Source organism: Peromyscus californicus, unplaced genomic scaffold, assembly GCF_007827085.1.
Source record: "Peromyscus californicus insignis strain IS unplaced genomic scaffold, ASM782708v3 Scaffold_4__1_contigs__length_199733344, whole genome shotgun sequence".
Classification (NCBI taxonomy): Eukaryota; Metazoa; Chordata; class Mammalia; order Rodentia; family Cricetidae; genus Peromyscus; species Peromyscus californicus.
This window is the reverse complement of record NW_026294562.1, coordinates 126,151,154-126,167,063: the sequence shown is the minus strand read 5'-3', so window position 1 is coordinate 126,167,063 and position 15,910 is coordinate 126,151,154. Positions and strand designations below refer to the sequence as shown.

Sequence of the window (15,910 nt, the reverse complement as noted above, 5' to 3'; positions counted from 1 at the left end):
CCATGCCGGATTTGTTCCCATTTGCTGCAGGAGGACGTCTCTCTGATGATGGCTGAAGAAGTCACCAATCTATGAGTATAGCAGAATATCATTAGGAGCCATTGTATTGTTACTTTTTTTTTTTTTTTCAGACCAATAGTATTTGGTTTTACCCTAGGTCTCTGGGCCATCTAGTCTCAACTTCTTGGTCACCTAAGCAGTATCAGGTATAGGTTCCATTTCATGGAGTGGGCCTTCAGTCAGATCAGATGTTAGCTGGTTACTCTCACAAACTTTATGCCACCATTGCATTAGCATGTCTTACAGGCAAGAAATCATTATTGATCTAAGGGTTTGTGGCTGGGTTGGTGTTTGTTTTACCTTTCTCCTGGAACTTCTCTAGTGAAGGCATTTTAAAGTGTTCAATTTTTGTTCTGAGCAATGCATTAGTGATATCCTGCAAATTTTTATATGGAAACTTTAATTTGTATTTAGTTCAGCATATTTTCTTTAATATTTCTTATATGAATTCTAGGTTACTTAATAGTGTTTTCTTTGCAAAAACTTTTTTTTTTCTGTTTTTTAAGATTTGTGTAGGGTTCCAGACTTTTGATTTGGGTTTCGGCTTTAATAGTGTTGTGGTTAATAAAAAGCAAAGTTTTTGTGGTTTTTAATCCTGTTAAATATGCAGCATTTCTTATGTATTAAAGCCCAGAAGTTTTATTTTATTTTGTGTTGTTTTGTGTGTCACCATATGAACATTGGAAGCACACTTAGGCATGTGCCCTGCTGCACATTCTGTGTGTTAATTAGGTCGAACTGTTAGAAGTTTCTGACGTTTTCTAGATCCTTGTATCTATCTACTTGTTCTGTCAGGTACTGAGAACAGAATGTTGAAATGTTTAATGTTAATTTAAAAACGTATTACTTAAACATCAGTGAAATTAGGAGTTCTCATAATAAAGTAGTTAAGCAGTGTGTCTCAGGGATGGAGTACATTTGCATTTCCAAGTTTTGCACACTTTCTCCGGGTGCCGTTCTACTGTGTTTTACCCTTCTGAGCCCCCGCCTTTGGTTTTAATAGAAATGACATAAACTTCCTGTAGCTATTATGATCATTTGATGAGAAAATGAGTTCAGAATTTTTTTTTGGTTTTTCGAGACAGGGTTTCTCTCTATAGCCCTGGCTATCCTGGAACTCAACTCTGTAAGCCAGACAAGTAATGAATTCTTAACATAGTACCTGGTGTACTCTTAAATAGGGATTATTTTGTATTTTTAAAATTCTCAAATTTTGTATGCTTTTCAAAATTGCAAGTTATGACACCAAATATGTGATTTTAGTATTCTTTCTTAGTTTTTTTTTTTTTTTCACCCTTGGTCTGTACTGTGGCTTGCCCTTTGTGAATCTTTTTCCATTGCTTTTGTATGCCATTAGTACTGACAATCTTGTCAGAGCTTTTAGTGCAAAGTAGATTGCCTTGTTTATATTACAGTAGAGTTTGTTTTCTCTTTTAGCCTAATTTTACCTACCTTGCAATAAAATACTAACAGTCAGAGGAGGTGAACAATACACAGACTTTCTGAAGCTATAAAGTTACCTTATTGTCTAAAACAAATTGTTTTTCTCTTCCAGATCAACCGAGAAAGCTGGTGTACCATAGAGCCATGCCCTGAAGCAGCATCTCTTCTGGCTTCCAAACAGAGCTCAGGTAGGCCTGGTCACAGTCCTGCTCTGGAAGAAATAATTTGATGTTGTGATCTGCCATTATATATATATGAGCACTTTGCATTTTTGAGTTCTCCAGCATGCTTCACCAACAAAGCCTCTGTTTACTGTTCTGGTTTTTACTAAGCTGCTTTAGAAATTATCAAATCCTTCTCATTTGCTGGCCTTTTAGGGACAATTTAGCTGTGGATGTCTTGCAGTACTATTTAACTTGAGAAAAGATTGCCCTAGTCTTTTATGCCCTGAGAGATTTTCTATCGTTTCTCAACTCTTGACTCTATTACAAAAGAAGTATTGAAAACTAATATGGAAAGTGTTTTCTTCTGTATTTTTCACACTTCTTGAGAGTGCTATTTCAGAATATTATGTATGGTTGTATGCAAGGCTTACAAATTCAAAGGTGTTGGAAGTAAAAGTATGCCCACACCTATGTTTTGGTTCCTTTAGCTATCAGTGACTTTTCTGAAAGTGTAACCAGCTACCCAAGAATGAAACTTCTGCCATGTGATTGTTTAGTAAAGTCTTGGAATTTGAATATTCGTAACACGGAAGGACCTCTAGACGTCATGGCTCTGTTTCTTTAAGGAACTTGATTTGAGTTGCAGTTTTTGTCAGGTCATCATCGTGAACTGTTAAAAATACCCCTTTACATTATAACTCCAAGAATAAGTAGATTGGTCATACATTAAGGATTAATGAAGCCTGAACATGATTTAGGCATATGTATCACACACCTGCAGTGTGCTCCATCCAGGCCAGATGTCTCGTTACTACATTTCTAATGTGCTGTTAACTGTCAGTGTGACTCTTAGGGATGTACTAGTCATCCCATTTTACTGGTATAGAAGTGAAAACCCACAGGGTTAAATTGCCTGGGTTTTTCTTTTAAGCAAGAGCCATCTAAACATCCTAAAATCAGTGTTCTTTGCTCTTGTTTCCACTTCATACTTTAATATATTCCACTTCATTCATTAGGAAGGGAGTGTCGGGAGAAAGTAAGGATTCTGTTTCTTTTGAAAATGTCCCAGCATACGTGACATGGAGTGTACATTAAGTTTGCCTTTAGGGATCCCTACCCCAATGAAGGTCATGGTGGGGCTGTAATGGCTTATGGTTGTTCCTCTACTACTTTCCCCACTCCGTATTCTTCTTTCCTCCAAACAGCCAATTTAATCTCACACATTAACCTCTTCTTATCCCAAACTTGGCTTGTAACCTTAGGCTAGCTTGGCTTTATTTTTTGGATAAGGTACTCCTACCAGAGGTGAATCTGTGGATTTTTATGAAAGTGTATTGTGTGGATTTCTTTTCTAGGCTGGCATTTAGACATAGTCTTTAGATTGTAGCTGGTCCTCTAGCAGCTCCAGCAGTTTCTTTGCTTAGCCGGCACCCCCATTTTCCCCAAGTCACAATACAGAGTTTTTTGGTGTTTTCCAAATGGCAAAAAAAAGGCAGGAATAGAAATATTACAAACCCACCAACCGTACTGTTATTGTGTTCTGTATAGAATGGGGGTGCTAAAATACCCATAATTACGGTCTTTTGAAGAAACCATACTATTTCCATTGAACTAACATTGTGAAATTATCCACTAAGCTCATAATTGTGACTTAATGATTTAAGATTAACTCATAGGTCCTACCTCCTTATTATGGTATTCTTTATATAATTCTGCAATGAAATTATCTCTTACTGTGTTCATTTGTACAAGATTGTGAATAGCCCATTCTGCAAGAACATGTTAAATGTCTTCCCAGAACCTAGCCAAATGCCTAACAGAAAAAGTAACTGTGTCAGTTAATATACCTAAAAGCTCCTAGACTACGACCTTTCTAACTTTGTAAATATCTAAAATGGAAGAAAGGCTGGGAAAGCGAAGAGGTGGATGAACAATAGAAAGAAATGACTGAGTGTTGGTATGAAGCAGGAAGTGAATTTTTAAACAACAAACAAACAGGTATTGGTTAAATAATTGCTCTTTTTCAGAATGTGAAAGCTTCTTAGATGTTGGACTGGGCACCGAGTGTGCCTCAAAAGAAGGCGTGCTTCAGAGAGGCTCAGGGAGTGATTCTGACCTCTTCCACTCACCCAGTGACGAAATGGACAGCATCATCTTCTCCAAGGTATTAGAGGACGCTTCTGTTCATTTTGACCAGCAGTTCTCCCGATCTCATTTGGCCTTACTGAACCCTTTTTTCTGTGATTTCCCCTTGTGACTAACTAATGAATTGTGATCCAGCGAGGCCTTGTATTGAGAGTGGCTGTGGGGACACTTACTTTGTTTTGCCTGCTGCCGCCTTCCCTCCCTCCCTTCTTTCTCTATCTAAGCTGCAACAAACAGCCTAGCTGGAGCACTCACAAAGGAGTGTAAGTATTCTATTTAAAGAAGAAAAGTCCATTGCCAGGGCTTAGAAACGGGCATTGGCCAGATTTATTAGATTTATTTTCTGAAAAAATCATGGCTGGTTACATGAGTGGCTTGAAACTTGCATTGAAGTCAAAAGACATGGGAGTTCCTTTAGTATGAACTAAGTCAGATGACAGTGAACACCCTTCAGTGGTTAGGAAGGGACCGCAACTCAGACTGTATGATGTCATATATATAAACTAACCATAGAGTCATTCTGATTAATATGTGGATGCCTGAAACTCACTGCTAAGTCTGATGACATCACCTTTCCTCCAGACTGCTTAATTGGAACTTTCTAGATCTATGGTAAAGAAGTAAGTTTTTTCTCTAGTGAGGAGCTAGGGAAGATGGAGGTTGGAAGCTTGAGGTTGTTTCTGTGTGCAGCAAATTCTGTTTTGTCCTCTAAGAGGTCTTCCCCACGGCAGAGACGGCAGGGGATGCTGTACTCAGTTACATGCCACAAGTGGTTTTCCTAATAGTAAGGACTGAAGGGGCAGAAACATTGGAGCAGCTGTGAAGACGAGTCCGCCTGCTGGTTTTATGACTCTGAAGAAGTTGCCAGAGCAGTTTTGTTAGTGTGTGATTAAACCATTCGAGACACTGTGTTGTTCATGTGTTGAACTCTTACGGTATAGGAACAACATCATAAAAGTCTAGAATTCTGCTCTTTTCATTTTTGTCCATCAGTCCTCATATTCCATTTGTCCTTCCAAACCCTTTCTACCCTGTTCCTTTGATTGTCTTCTGAAGGCTCTTGGAAAGATTTATGGTATGACTTTAGGATTTCTGTCTTATCACTTGCTGGCCAGGTTGGTGGTGCATGCCTGTTACCGCAGGAGGATTGTGAACTTGATAGAGTAATTCGGCCTAGTCTTGTTGGGGTTTAGGGGAAGATTTGCCTTTGAAATCACATAGGAAGAGGAAAACCAGTGTTTTTGTTTGGGGACCTTTTTTGTTTTGCCTGCCTGACTTCCTACCTCCCTCCTTTTCTTTCTAAGCTCTTAACAAATACATTTTTTAAATTACAATTTGGGGAGGAGGTATATGTGCTTCAGTGTTCCTGTAAAACTCAGGATAAAAACTGTAGCTTTAAAATTGGCTCATAATGACTGGAACTGAGTAATGAATACTTAAGAAATTACCAAATAATTATGTATGCTTGTGTATCCTAATAGTAAGAAGGGTTTTTCTTTAAGATTTATTTTTATATGTAGGTGTGTTGGGGATGTGGCTTATGGAAGCCAGAAGCAGGCATTGGATCCCCTGGAGCTGGAGTTAGAAATTGTATATACTGCCCAACATGAATTCTAGAAACTGAACTCAGGTTCTTTGGAAGAGCACAAATGCTCTTAACAGCTGAGCCACCTCTCCAGCTTAAGTTTTGTTTTTTAAGTTTAATGATCTTCCTTCAGGAAGTATTTGTTTGCCTACCTCTTAGATACAGAACATGTGGACAGTGTCCCTGGTGTCACCCTCTCCTCGTAGAGATAATTATTTCTGATCACTAAATTACGTGGTTTGCTTACCTTAAAAAAAAAAAAAAAGAAATGAGAATTTTCTCTACTTTACCATCTTACTCAAGCTATTAAAAGCACGCAGGAGATACTCATATAAAGAACCTTTACTTGATGCTGCACATTTTTCCAGGGAGAGTAGACAATATTTTTTTTAAAGCTGAAACATGTACCTCAGACAAACTTCCACCTACATTGTAAGCTGGAGTACCTGGAGAAAAGCCAGGCAGTGTGGATGAACTTTCACCTTCATGCATGCATGAGAATGTCCAGATGGCCTGGGGCCAGTTGAGGGTGGGGGTGGGGATGTTTCCTCCCATTTCTTCTTCCAAAGCTGTGAATGACCGAGAGTCCTTAGAATAACTAATTTTCCTAGCTTTGATAAAATTAAGAGCTAGTTAATAATACTGACAAGGTACTGACCTGGATTTTATATATATACATGCATCTATGTATATAAAATTTCATATGTCCAGCAATCAGGTAGGTAGCTTTGTCCCTTATACCATACAAGGAATAGTTTTTGTTTGGTTTGTGCTGGCTAGTTTTATGTCAACTTGACCCAGGCTAGAGTCATTTGAGAAGAGAGAGAACCTCAGTTGGGAAAATGTGTCCTACCAGGTTGGCCTGTGGCCAAGCTTACATTGCATTTTCTTGATTGTTGATTGATGAGGGAGGGCCTAGCTCACTGTCAGGGGTGCCACCCCTGGGCTGGTAGTCCTGGGTTCTATAAGAAAGCAGGCTGAGGAAGCCATGAGGAGCAGGACCAGTAAGCAGCACTTTTCCATGGCCTCTGCATCAGCTCCTGCCTCCAGGTTCCTGCCCTGTGTGAGTTCCTGCCCTGACTTCCCTCTGTGTTGGCTGTTATGTGGAACTATAGCGTGAGATAAACCCTTTCCTCCCCAAGTTGCTTTTGGTCATGATGTTTTGTCACAGCAGTAGAAACCCTATGACAGTTGCTAAAGAGGCTTGCCTAAAATAGCCGAACGACTGAGGAACAGAATTGAGGCCTCTTCCTGTTCTGTTACTTGGCTTTCAGTCTCTTGAGTGTGGCTCTGAAAACCAGTGATTTTCAGTCGAGACTGTGTTAGTAGATAGACATCACCGGCTCTCTTAAAGTCACTCCTCTTGCTGTTGTTTCAGTATGTGCTGTGCGATGTCACGGTCTCACAGTGTCTTCCCGGGGCCCTTCCCTCCTCCCTTCCAGTCTTGGGGGTTGGAGGGAGTCTTTAGTCAAGCCATTGCAACATGCTTTTCTGTGAACTGAGTGGAGCATTAGGTCACTTCCTGCAGCCATTTGTTTATCTCTGGTCCTTAGGAAGTCTCTTTAACAAGATACACCTCCTGGGAACTGTGACTCTGTGGTGAGCATTAAGAGCTTCATGTTGATTCTTACAAATATTTGCTGGCTTCTGGTTTTAGATGAGCAGCATAAAACTTATACTTTGTTTTTAAAGTGAGATGAAATCCTGGGATTCTTTCTGGCACGAGCTGAGAAAATATAGTTGGTATACATCACTCTGATCCAGGACTTAAGATTCTTAGATAGAATGCTCCACATAAAAAGATAATGTGATTTGGGGCATGTGATGAGTGTTTAAAATGTGAGCTGTGGTTTCTCTAGATAGTAGTATAGTTGTATGTCTTATGTATAAAATAAATAATAATAAATACTTGTTGAATAAGTGAAGGGCTGTTTGTTTGGCAGTATCAAACATGATTCCTTCGGGTGTAGTATCAATATGTAAAATGTGTGACAGTTTTTGTGTATCTTGTGGTTAGTAATGTTTATCTTTCTGTAGATACATACATAGAATTTATAACTTTTCTAAGAGAAAGGCATTTCCCCTAAATATTATATTGTAAAAACACAGAAAAAAATAGAACTGTTGAATATAGCAGGGAGCACCCCTGTACTCACCTTCCAGCTTCTGTCATTTTTTTATTGTTTATTAGTACATAGCTGTGCTTCTGTTCACCACCAGTCTGCCTAAATTTGATGATACAGTTCAAAACACATTACAGGTGTGTTCATACACATCAGGTGTAAATTCTTAGAAGCAGTGTTTTTCTGTGGTTGAGAGATTGGGGTTGTACATTTTATATGTATAATTTATATAAAATCCTGAGAATTCAGTTACTTTTGGTGAATACATCCTCCACCTTTGTAACCTGAAGCAGCATGAACATATAGGCTATAAGCATAACTATGGAAAGTTTTCTAACATGACACCCTTTTCAGTGACCATCCAGCCCTCCAGAAGAAACACAAAAGATGTTTTTTTCTCTGATTCAGAAAGTCATCTGAGGAATCAGTATTCTGTACAACCCTGGGAGTGGAATTCTTAGTCAGACAAGAAACTGGCCATCTCTATTGTTCTCATTCGTGTTGAGAATCCCAGTTACTCTACATCCTTAGTAACAAACACAGTTGTTTTAATATTAACGTTTCTGGTATCCATGCAGTGTTATCTCATTATGGTTTTGATTTGTATTTCCTGACAACTGGTGATATTAAACAGATTTTCACATGTCCATTGGCAACTCATGTGTCTTCCTGTATAGAGTGTCTGTTCATATCTTTGCCCATTAAAATAATTGGATTATTTGTTGTTAGAGAGGAATGGATGATATATATCCTGGATACTGCTCCTTTGTTAGATTCATGATTTGCAAATATTTTCTCTTATATCACTTGCCTATTCACTTACATGAAAGTATCTTGGTTAGCTCAAATGGCTAATCTGAAGAGGAATAATTTAACAGACTCTTGTTCAGCTGACTGCTTTGTGTATTTGCCTGTTTGCTTTCTGTGTCTGTGTCGATGTTTTGTTTTAAAGATTTATAGTTTTGGGCTTTTATTTTCAGTATTAAGATGTGTCTCAGTATTCTGTTTGTCACTTTAACAACAGCTTTGTGGTTTATTCAGGAGGATTCAATTCTAGCTGTTTTGAGAACCATATAAAGAGCTTAAAAAGTAGGCTGGACGCACCTGGCTCTTCGAGCTGACTAGCAAAAAAAAAAAAAAAAAAGAGTCTTGAGTTAACCTATTTTCTCACCTCTAGAATGGAAATAGGAATATTTACTAAATCAAATAATAGGAAGGATTAAAAAGGATAATATATCTAAATCACTTAAAGCCTCACATGAAAAATATGCCGTACAAAACTACCAAGGAACTTATAAAAAATTTAAAATGAAAAATAAAACCTCACGAGGTAAGTACCTATTATTGTTCAAATTTATATCATAATTGTTTAATAGTAGTAATAGTTTCTAAGATTTTTATATGTATAATGTCATTTTATTTAGGATTTTATTTAGGCCTTTCCATTAATTTAAGCAAAACAGGGTCTTTGGACCGTTTTGTGACCCAGCTACTCCCCTCAAGTAGAGCTGTCTATTTAGGGTCATTGCTTGTACAGAGCAGCCACACTCGTTAGAGTATTGGTAGGGACTTTAGCTACCCTGATTGTTTTTGCAGATTTTCAGTAGTATACAAAGTCTAAGGGAAAAGATGGTGGTAGAGCTAGGTGTGTGTGTGTGTGTTTCCCAATCCTGCATTCAGGATGGATGAGCAAAAGATGAGCAAAAACTCCTGAAAGAAATGATTTATTTGTCAGCCTCAGATGTAGACGCAGTCTCTGTTTTTCCAACATTTTTCCTTTTTACCATGCACCTCTTTCATGTACTTTCTCAGTCCCTTCTACTCTTCCCTTCTACTCTTCTCTCTTTATTCTTAACATTTGATGCAGAGGGATAGGGAAAAGGGCTTGAATTACATTGAGACCCAAAATAACTAGTTTTTATTCTACATAAGTCAAGTATCATGAATTGATGCATGGTACCCCATTCCTCTATGCTGTGACACTTTTATACAGTTCCTCATGTTGTGACCGCCGACCTTAAAATGATTCTGTTGCTACTTCATTACTGTAATGTTGCTACTGTTATGAATTATAATGTAAATACCTGATATGTGACCCCTGTGAACCCAAAGGGGTTGCAACCTACAGGTTGAGAACTGCTGCTCTAGGCAAGTATTTTAGGATCCATGATCTCTTTAAAGAAAAACTGACATACTAAAGAGCTTTTAAACAAGACTTCAGATTTTAGGCTTGGAACATCTTGTTAGAGGTTAAAAATGGTTTCTGATTCTCCCTTCTAATATACAAATAGAAATACAGTGGGGATGAGGTGTAAAATAGTGAAAGGAATAGTTTTTACATCTTATTTTATGTATCTCTAAGATTTTATATCTTAGATCTAGGAACTAGAATTTTATTTTGAAAAGAATTCAAAGTTCTAAAAACCTTGTCTTTCTTATACTCTCTATCATCTATGACTTAAGACAGTGCCTTTCCATAAGCCTTCAAGTAACACTGTAGCTCCAAAGACCATGAATGTATGTCTGGAATACTGAGAGGTCATGTCCTCATGCCAGTATCCAGGAGGCTTAGGTCAGAGGATCTGGAATCCAGAGTCAGCCCTGGGCCACACAGGGAGATCCTGTCTTAAGAGAAAGAGGAGGCAGCATTCTTATTAGATAGAACAGCATGGCTAAATGTCATGCCTCTGTTGAGGTAAATATGACTACCTTAGAAAATACATAACTATATATAACTATGTATGAAACCGACTTCTGGTTAGGGCACTCACGATTTTCTTCATTCTTTTTATTTTATTTACATTTAGTTACTTTCTTATTTTGAGTGTGGGTGTGCATGTCCATGCCATGTGCTTGTGGAGAGGTGAGAGGAGAACGTGGAGAGCCAGTTCTGTCCTTCTGTCCTTCTAACTCAGGTCATCACTACTGGCCAAATGTGCCTTTTCCTGCTGAGTTGTCTCACCATCCCACTCAAAATTTTCTGTAGGACAGAAATAATATAAGAGCTCAGTAAAACTGGGAATAAAAGTCTTGGAGGAAAGTATTTTAAAGCTTTCTTTAGATTAACTCCAAAATTAAACTATTATTAGCCTTAGTATATAATAATTGAGCTTAGTGTCAGTTTATGGGTGGTGTCCTGTTTTTCCTCTAAGTAATGACCACAGACTCATTAGAATGGAGTAATTCAGTAAAGATACTCTAGTATAAGAATAGGGTACTGTGTGACCCTTACTCTTACCACGAGTGCAAGACTAAAGACATCAAGTAGTTACTGGGAAGACTCCTTGGCATGTCTCAGTGAGAGCTAAGTTAGGATAAGTAAACATCAGGAATTTCACAGAGTGTGTTAAGAATATAGTCTTGTCAGATTTTTGCCTTTTTGAAAAGGAGCTAGAGAGATGGCTCAGCCCTTAGGAGCATTGACAGATCTTCCAGAGGACCTGGGTTTGATTCCTAACACCCATATGGTGGCTCACAACCATCTTTAACTCTAGTCCCAGGGGATCTGGTGCCCTATTCTGTCTCCCATGGGCACCAGGCATGCATGTGGTATACAGACATACATTTAGGCAAGACACTAGTATACATAAAATAAAAATAGTTTTAAAAAGAGAGATGAGGATATGTGTATGAACAAGTCACAATTTTTTCTCATTTTTTTTTTTTTTTTTTTTTTTTTTTTTTTGGTTTTTCGAGACAGGGTTTCTCTGTGTAGCTTTGCGCCTTTTCTGGAACTCACTTGGTAGCCCAGGCTGGCCTCGAACTCACAGAGATCCGCCTGGCTCTGCCTCCCGAGTGCTGGGATTAAAGGCGTGCGCCACCACCGCCCGGCCTCATTTTGTTTTAATTTGTACCAAAAGATAGATACATTTTTTAAGAGTTTGACTTAAGAGTTTTGGATTAGAGGCTGGGAATATAATTCAGTGGTACAATTCAGGCCCAGCATATGTAAGGCCCTAAATTCAGTTCCCAGCATGCACGTGCGCGCACACACAAAAAACTACCGTGGACGGGACTATTTTATATCTTTAATCAATGTCGTTTTCAGACAAGGTACCAAGTGGAAAAGTACCTGTTATTCTGACCGGGAGTCATTTCCATACTGGGAACAGCTGTCTTGTAAAGAATAAGCTTTAACTCAGAACTGTTGTTTCCTGCAATGTTTCTTCTTAGTGTTTTAACTCAGGCTGTCCTGAAATTCCTGATCTTCCTGCTTTACCTTCCAAGTGCTGGGATTACGGGTTGTACACAATTATGTTCCACCAATAATTTTATTTTAAAATAATACCTCTTGCCCATTAAAATTTACCCGATGAGGTAGTTTTATTTCGCCTCTTGAACCAGTGAAGGGACTCTTGGGTTCTGACATCAAGATCTCGTTCTCACAGGGTTTTTTAAAAGGCAACTGAAATAACACAGTAGGATAATAACTTGGATTTGGGTCTTGATTTGCTGCTCACTGGTCAGTGCTCTGGGACTCAAGTTTTCTCACCTCTCAGTGTCTTTTCTCTCCATTCATCTCACACTGTTTAAAAAACACGCTAGGAAATTGAACTTTTCAGAGTGAAGGTAAGCTGAAGCTTACCCCCAGTGTATAAAGGTGCCTTTCACAGGTGGTAGTGTGCTTTGGGTTCAAAGTGTTGTATAGGCTTTAAAAAGACTCCAAGGCCAGGGCTGTTTTCCACTCCAGTGCTGAAAGGACTGATTAGTTCTTGTGAGCTTTAACCTCTTTAAGAGTTTTCTCTTAAAAATCACGTCTTCACCTTTTTACTGCATTTTGTTATTCAATTACTGTGTCTGTGTATGGGGGTGTGTGCCGTGGCATACTTGGGGAAGTTAAAGAACAGTTTAGAGGAGTTACTTCTCTTTCAGTTAGTCTTATTAGAACACTGCACCGAAGTCTAGGGGCTCAGTGTCACACACCTTTAATCCCAGTACTCAGGAGGCACGACATTCTCTGTGAGTTTATGGTGACAGCCAGGGCTTTACAGTGAAAGCCTGTTTTAAAGGTTTTCTTTAATGTCACCGAATGTCTTGATTAAGGTGTACTGTGAAGGGGGGGGGGGGGGGAGTGTCATTCTGCATGCCTTTACCTATTTCCTGCTCCTTGTCTAGTGAAAAGCCAAAATAGCCTTTTGGTCTTTTGTAGAATATGAAATGGAGTTAGTCTTTCCTTCACTCATCATCCTGTGCACTTGATGCCTCTCAATAAGTAGGGGATGTCAAGCTACTAAGACAAGATTTGCATAATTCCTCTTAGGTACTAGAGTTTAGCCAGGAAAGGAGCATTGTCACCTTATTAAACACCTTATTATCAGGATGATTTTATGTGACTTGGCTTCAGAACACTCAACCAGTTCTCAGTAAAGTGAGAAGCAGTAGCATTCTTCTATTATGCTCTTGTGACAGGCTTTTGGTGGAATTAAAACTATTCGGCAGTTTTCAAAAGTAAACAACAGTTGTACTTGACTTTGGAATAGTAAATTCTCTGCCTTATTGTAGCTGTACTGGCTGACTTGTTTCAGTTAGACCTTCTAAAAAAAAACTAGTATGATAAGAACTTAAGAGTTTCATATAGCAGAAATCCTAGAGACTAATGGTTTTCTTCACTTCAGTTGATGGTGGGTTGAAAGAACTAAACTAAGAATTGTTTTTTTCTCCGTTAAAAAGAAAAGTTCATGTGTCTTCTATATAGTCTAGTACCTTTAATAAAATGACAGTTATATCTAAAACATTCCTTGTTGAAAGCCTTATAATCTAACTGCAGTCATGGATTTAAGAAAAGAAAGATCAGCTTGAAGTCTTATTGATCTTGCCTGTGTCCAGTCAACTCTGAAGCATTGGCGTGGTCTGTCAGAACAGGATGTCTTCTTGGTTCTGTTGGTTGTAACCCTGTGTGCTCTCTCTATTACAGCCTGAGGAAGAGCAGTTGCTTTGTGATACCACCGGATCCAGTTCCTCTACAGATGACACAGCTTCCCTGGACCGACATTCTTCTCATGGCAGTGATGTGTCCCTTCCTCAGACGTCAAAGTTAAGTAGGTCCAGAAATCATCAACGCTCTGATGGCTTTCTTAGCCATGGAGTGGGACCTGAGCGTCGAGAGAGTGAGAGTGAGCCCATTGGCCCTGGTGAAATGGAAGAGGAGGAAATGGACAGCATCACTGAAGTGCCTGCAAATTGCTCCTTTCTGAGGAACTCCATGCGTTCTCTTTCCCCTTTCCGGAGACATAGCTGGGGTCCTGGGAAGAATGCAGCCAGCGATGCAGATATGAACCAGCGGAGGTAAGATGGGAGCTATGCATTTCATAACTCAGTGTGTATTCTCTCTTGAGAAGTGTCTGATGTAGCATTGTTACTGGTTAAAGAAAAAAAAATGTGCTGGGTTATCAAAAAAAGATAACCCAGGCTTTGAGACCAGGCAGATGTGTGGCAGATGTGTGTTCTGACTCTGCCCTGGGCAGCCACTTGAGCAATGTAAGCTTTCCTTTCAATACAACTGTGATAACATAAACCTTACTGTTATATAGTGAATATTTAGTAAATGCTAAGGCATATTCTTACCAGATTAATCAGCCAGTGAAGTTCATAAATATGGAAGAGAGAATTCTATTTATTAAGTAATATGAAATCTTACAGTCTCAACACATCTGAGTGGTCTGGTGTTTCCTGAGGATTACAGCCATATGTTTCTGATACAGAAATTTGATCATGTCTAAATTATCAATGTGTAATTCTCAAGAGGACACAGGACTCATGACATACATTGAAATTGTTGGTATTTTCCTGTATGTCATACAGTTTGGGGAATATTTACAAAGTATTACCCAGCTTTTGTCCTTCAGTTTGGCAGCAGTCTGTAAGAAGTTGGCTTGGCTTCTGACCTCTGACTTTAATCTTCAGACCAAATGCTTCAGCATCTAACAGGTTACAGGTGTGCTTGCCCCAGGGCCACTTTACTTGCCTAAAAAGATGCTCTCAGCCAGGAAAAGGGGGTGTTGCTTGATTTTGACTGATTTTTGAAATAGGGTCTTGCTCTATAGCTCTAGCTGATGTGGAACTTATTGTTTAGTACAAGCTAACCGTTAACGCCAGACCGTTCTCCCTAGCTTAGTCTTTGAATTTCTGAGGATGCAGACAGGAGCTACCAACTCAGCTACTGACAGTTGCTTTAAAACAATTGTTATAGATAACACAATCATTTGGGGGTTTTCCCCTCTTTGTATTGTGGCTGTAAGTACATGTAATCTTAATCACAGTTGTCAGATATGTTTTGTTTTGTTTTGAGACAGAGTCTCATGTAGCCAAGGCCGGCCTGAGTGTCACTATGAAAGCCAGGCTTGGCCTCCTGATCGGCTTCTACCACACAAGTGTTAAGATAACAGGCATGCACCACCATATACTCAGATCTTCATTTATTCTTTTAATTTGTTTTACTGTGTGTTCATGGTGCACAAGGAGGCCAGAAGAGAGCATCATATCCTCTAGAAGTGGAGTTACAGACAGTTGTAAGCCACAGTATAGGTGCTGGGAATCAAAACCAGGTCCTCTGGAAGAATACATAGTACTGTTAACTACTGAGCCATTTTTCCAGACCTGTGTTTATTCTTTTAATCAGCCAAAACACATTGGGCATTCTTTTTATGTCTGGCAGTATCCTAGGTTCTGGAGAAATAAAGGTAAACAAGGTATTAATCCCTGCCCTCGCTGAGCTCAGAATCAAAGTCTATACTGGTTTGCCAGTTTTTTTCAAACTCTTCATAACAAATTGTCTTACATTGGTTTTTAATCTTCTCCATGATTCAAGTGTTATTTTTCCATAGTTGCAGAGGACTGTTGCAGACACTTTACATCATCTACAGTAGAATCTAGGTTTCTAATCTCAGCCAAGTCTTTGGACAACTCCGTATTCTTCCATTGTATTAGGGTAGTAGTCTAAAATAAGAAGCAGTGCCTTAACTTGCTGTATTGTGTTTATATCCTTTTGGAATCTCAGGTTATATAAAAACTAATTTCCAAATACTTTCCTTCCCAGTATACATGCTGTTTTCTTTTAAAACATTGATACATACATCGGGAATGATCTTGCAGGCAGAAATTACTCCCTGAAGCCTGAGTAACTTCTTGGTAGGATGTCTTTGTCTTAAATGATAAAGAACTGGTCAGGGAATGGGAATTACTGTATAAATACAGTAATACAGTTATTTTCCTACATAACTCAGTATAGATCTGTTTGTAATGACTGATTTCAGAGCTGTATATATTTGTATCAGGTAGCTCAGGTGAAGAAGTTAAAGCCAGATTTAATGACTTGCCCAAAATTACATGGTGATCTTAGACTTGTTACCTATTTGTATTTTTAGCCTGTATATCATGCCCATTTAAACTTA

General features: G+C 38.8%; 1 protein-coding gene across 9 annotated transcripts in view; it reads left to right on the top strand.

Annotated features, from left to right (window-relative positions):
- The window catches only part of Akap13 (A-kinase anchoring protein 13), a 301,501-nt gene that overhangs the window by 205,430 nt on the left and 80,161 nt on the right, over window positions 1-15,910 (top strand). For all 9 annotated transcript variants that reach the window (XM_052761654.1, XM_052761652.1, XM_052761653.1 and 6 more), the window contains 3 exons: window positions 1,616-1,691; window positions 3,695-3,831; window positions 13,435-13,805. In XM_052761654.1, coding sequence (XP_052617614.1) covers window positions 1,616-1,691; window positions 3,695-3,831; window positions 13,435-13,805 — 584 coding nt within the window. The remainder of the gene's footprint in view (window positions 1-1,615; window positions 1,692-3,694; window positions 3,832-13,434; window positions 13,806-15,910) is intronic.